Raw genomic sequence first — 2,674 nt, forward strand, 5'->3', positions numbered from 1 at the left:
AGAGCAGGCGGCCCGCGGCGGGAGCAGCCGGCAGCAGCCCAGGCCCGGGGCCGGGGTGGGGTGGGGGGGCGAGGGAGGACCTGAGGGGGCGGCAGGGCCACAGGGACCCCCGGAGCCCTGCCGCCGTCCGAGACCCAGCGTCTGGCCTCTTTCGGACCCCGCAGAAGGACCGGCCACAGGGAGGTGTCCTCCCTGGGGAAGCCAGCGAGAGATCCACCTGCCCCACATCAGGAGGGCCCCCTCTGACGCCTGGCAGCCCTGTCAGTCTCCGCCCAGCGCCCGGGCCAGGCCCGGTCCCCCACCTCCAGCTCCCTCGCCGCGGCCCCAGCCCTCCAAGTCCAGCGCCCCGGCTGCGCCCCAGCCCTCGGGTCTTGGCCACACTGACCCCCATCCTGGGATCTCTGCCAGGTCTCCGGGAGGGAGACCGTGTGGGGGGCTATGCCCCCTGGTGGCGCGACAGTGTCTGCTTAGACCCCTGACCCCTCGGCCCGGCTCCCTGGGCCTCCTTTGTGTGAAGAGCTGCTCCTCGGCTCAGAGTGTTTGGGGGCCAAAGGGAAAGCCAGCCCAGGCGGGGCCCCCGGCCCCCACCACTTGCCTCCTGGTTGGGCAGCTCCCCTGGCTTTGGGGCCTCTCCCTGCTCCCCTCGGCCCCTCCTCGTGGGCCGCCCCAATGAAGGAGCCGGATGCCATCAAGCTGTTTGTGGGGCAGATCCCGAGGCATCTGGAGGAAAAGGACCTGAAACCCATCTTCGAGCAGTTTGGTCGGATCTTCGAGCTGACTGTCATCAAGGACAAGTACACCGGGCTGCACAAGGGTGAGGGGTCAGGCTAGGCTGGAGGGGTGGCAGTGGGTGGACTGGGAGGTTGGGACGAAGGGAGAGGCCAGGCTGGAGAAATGGAGTGACTGGGAAGAGCTGTTCTGAGGGAGAAGTGCTCAGGCTCAGGGGACTCCGGATGGAGGAGGTGGACGAGAACTCAGGTAGAGTGACCAGGGGACTGAGGATGGAGGACTTAGGGGTGCGCTTTGGGGTGAAGAGTTTTCAAGAGGCTGCAAAAATGTGGATCCCAGAGATGAAAGGAGGTGTTGATGCTGTGGGTGGACTCCAGGAAGAATGAAGAGACAGGAGAGCTGGTCTGGAAGACAGGGAGCTGGAGGGGTGTGTATGTGTGTGTGTGTGTGTGTGTGTGTGTGTGTCTTGGGCAGAACTGAGACTCTGAGTAGCCTCAGATAATGTTGGGACGTGGGTCAGGGCACAGAGTCAGGTGCCCAGCCTGTGGAAATGACCTGGGCACGGCAGCCCCAGGACTGAAGAGGGGGACCTGAGAAGTAGGGCATGAAGGATAGATTGGTGAGGGTCTGAGTAGCACAGGGGACTTAGAAAGTTAAAAGGGAGGATGCCCCTGAGGTCTCTCCAAGGACTGTGTGGCTAAGCAGGGTTGACCCAGGGTCAGGGCTTGAAGAGCTCCAATCGCTGGGGAAAGGAGGGCCACACTCCCTCCCTCCCACCACTGGGCTCCGAGAAAAAGCACTTCCGGCTAACTGCTCTCTCCTCTCCTTCTCCGATCCACTGTCCACCCTGTACCTGCCTCCCCTGTCATCAGGGAGACATGAGAAAGCAGGCAAAACTGGAGAGCAGAGGGGTGGCCAAGATGGAGGGGAAGGAAAGGCAAGGGAGGAAGAGGAAGGAGAGCGGATGAGGAAGAGAGAACCAGGCCATGAGCTCTCGCCTGGGCCATCTCCTAAGAGCCCAGCACCCTCCCTGGTCCACCTCACCAGCAGGCCCACTTCTGAGACGGAGCGTCCACCCCTCAGAGCTCCCCAGCCCAGCAGGCAGGAGACAGCAAGATGGGAAAAGCCCCCCCAGTCCTCTGTCTCCTGGGGGAGCCCGTCAGGGAGGGAGGCCAGGACTCACCCCCACCCTGTCTCTCTGCCCCTGCCGTCCTCAGGATGTGCCTTCCTGACATACTGTGCCCGCGATTCAGCCCTGAAGGCCCAGAGTGCCCTGCACGAACAGAAGACGCTTCCAGGGGTGAGTGCCGTCCTGTGCAGGGCCAGGAGGCCAGAAGGTCTTAGAGGTGGCAGGGGACTCCCCCCTTGTCATCACCAGGAAGTCCCTCTCTTCTCAGCATCCACCTTTCTTCCTGCAGATGCATGCATTTTCCTCTTCTTACCTGGAGAGGAGGAACAAGAACCTTTAGTGGAGTAAACTGACCTTTCCTTTCTGAGGCGCAGATGCAGCCCCTCCCCCACTTCCCCACCTGCCCTCAGGACCGTGCTGGAGGGATGACTTAGTGGGGAGTGTGGGGAGAAGACCCTGGACCAGGAGCCACGGGTCGGGGTTGACAGAGGCACCCAAGCACTCTTTTGTGGCTCTGGAGAAGCAGCCTGGGGGGCTGTGAGATGGGGGAGGGGTGCTGCCACCCTGGGACTAGGCAGCTGGGCCTGCTGGTTGGCATCCTAGTGCTGGTTTCTGAACTCAGCCATGCTCCCCTCGGGTCTCCAAGGAAGAGCCCTGGGAACAGAGGCACAGGCCTAGGGCTCGAGCAAGGCCTGGACATGAGGATGAGGTAGCCAGGACAGGGCTTGCAACACTGTGGAGAAGCAGGCCTGCCCCTGCCCCTGCCCAGTGCGCCCAGGGAGGCTGGGATGGCCCTGATGTGGTCCCCCCCCCCCC

General features: G+C 63.3%; 1 protein-coding gene across 1 annotated transcript; it reads left to right on the forward strand.

Annotated features, from left to right (window-relative positions):
• The first annotated feature begins 6 nt into the window (after positions 1 to 6).
• Positions 7 to 2,649, forward strand: LOC107135013 (CUGBP Elav-like family member 3). Its single transcript, XM_015476979.2, has 2 exons — positions 7 to 814; positions 1,947 to 2,649. The coding sequence occupies exons 1-2, from the start codon at positions 670 to 672 to the stop codon at positions 2,204 to 2,206; spliced, it is 405 nt and encodes a 134-aa protein (XP_015332465.1). The 5' UTR covers positions 7 to 669; the 3' UTR covers positions 2,207 to 2,649.
• Positions 2,650 to 2,674: the final 25 nt, after the last annotated feature.

Source organism: Marmota marmota, unplaced genomic scaffold (genome assembly GCF_001458135.2).
Source record: "Marmota marmota marmota unplaced genomic scaffold, marMar, whole genome shotgun sequence".
Classification (NCBI taxonomy): domain Eukaryota; kingdom Metazoa; phylum Chordata; class Mammalia; order Rodentia; family Sciuridae; genus Marmota; species Marmota marmota.

Excerpts from the sequence above, each read along its gene's own strand:
- LOC107135013 (XM_015476979.2), top strand. The coding sequence starts at position 670 with ATGAAGGAGCCGGATGCCATCAAGCTGTTTGTGGGGCAGATCCCGAGG. Across the intron at positions 815-1,946 it reads GTACACCGGGCTGCACAAGG|GATGTGCCTTCCTGACATAC; the intron begins GTGAGGGGTCAG and ends TGCCGTCCTCAG.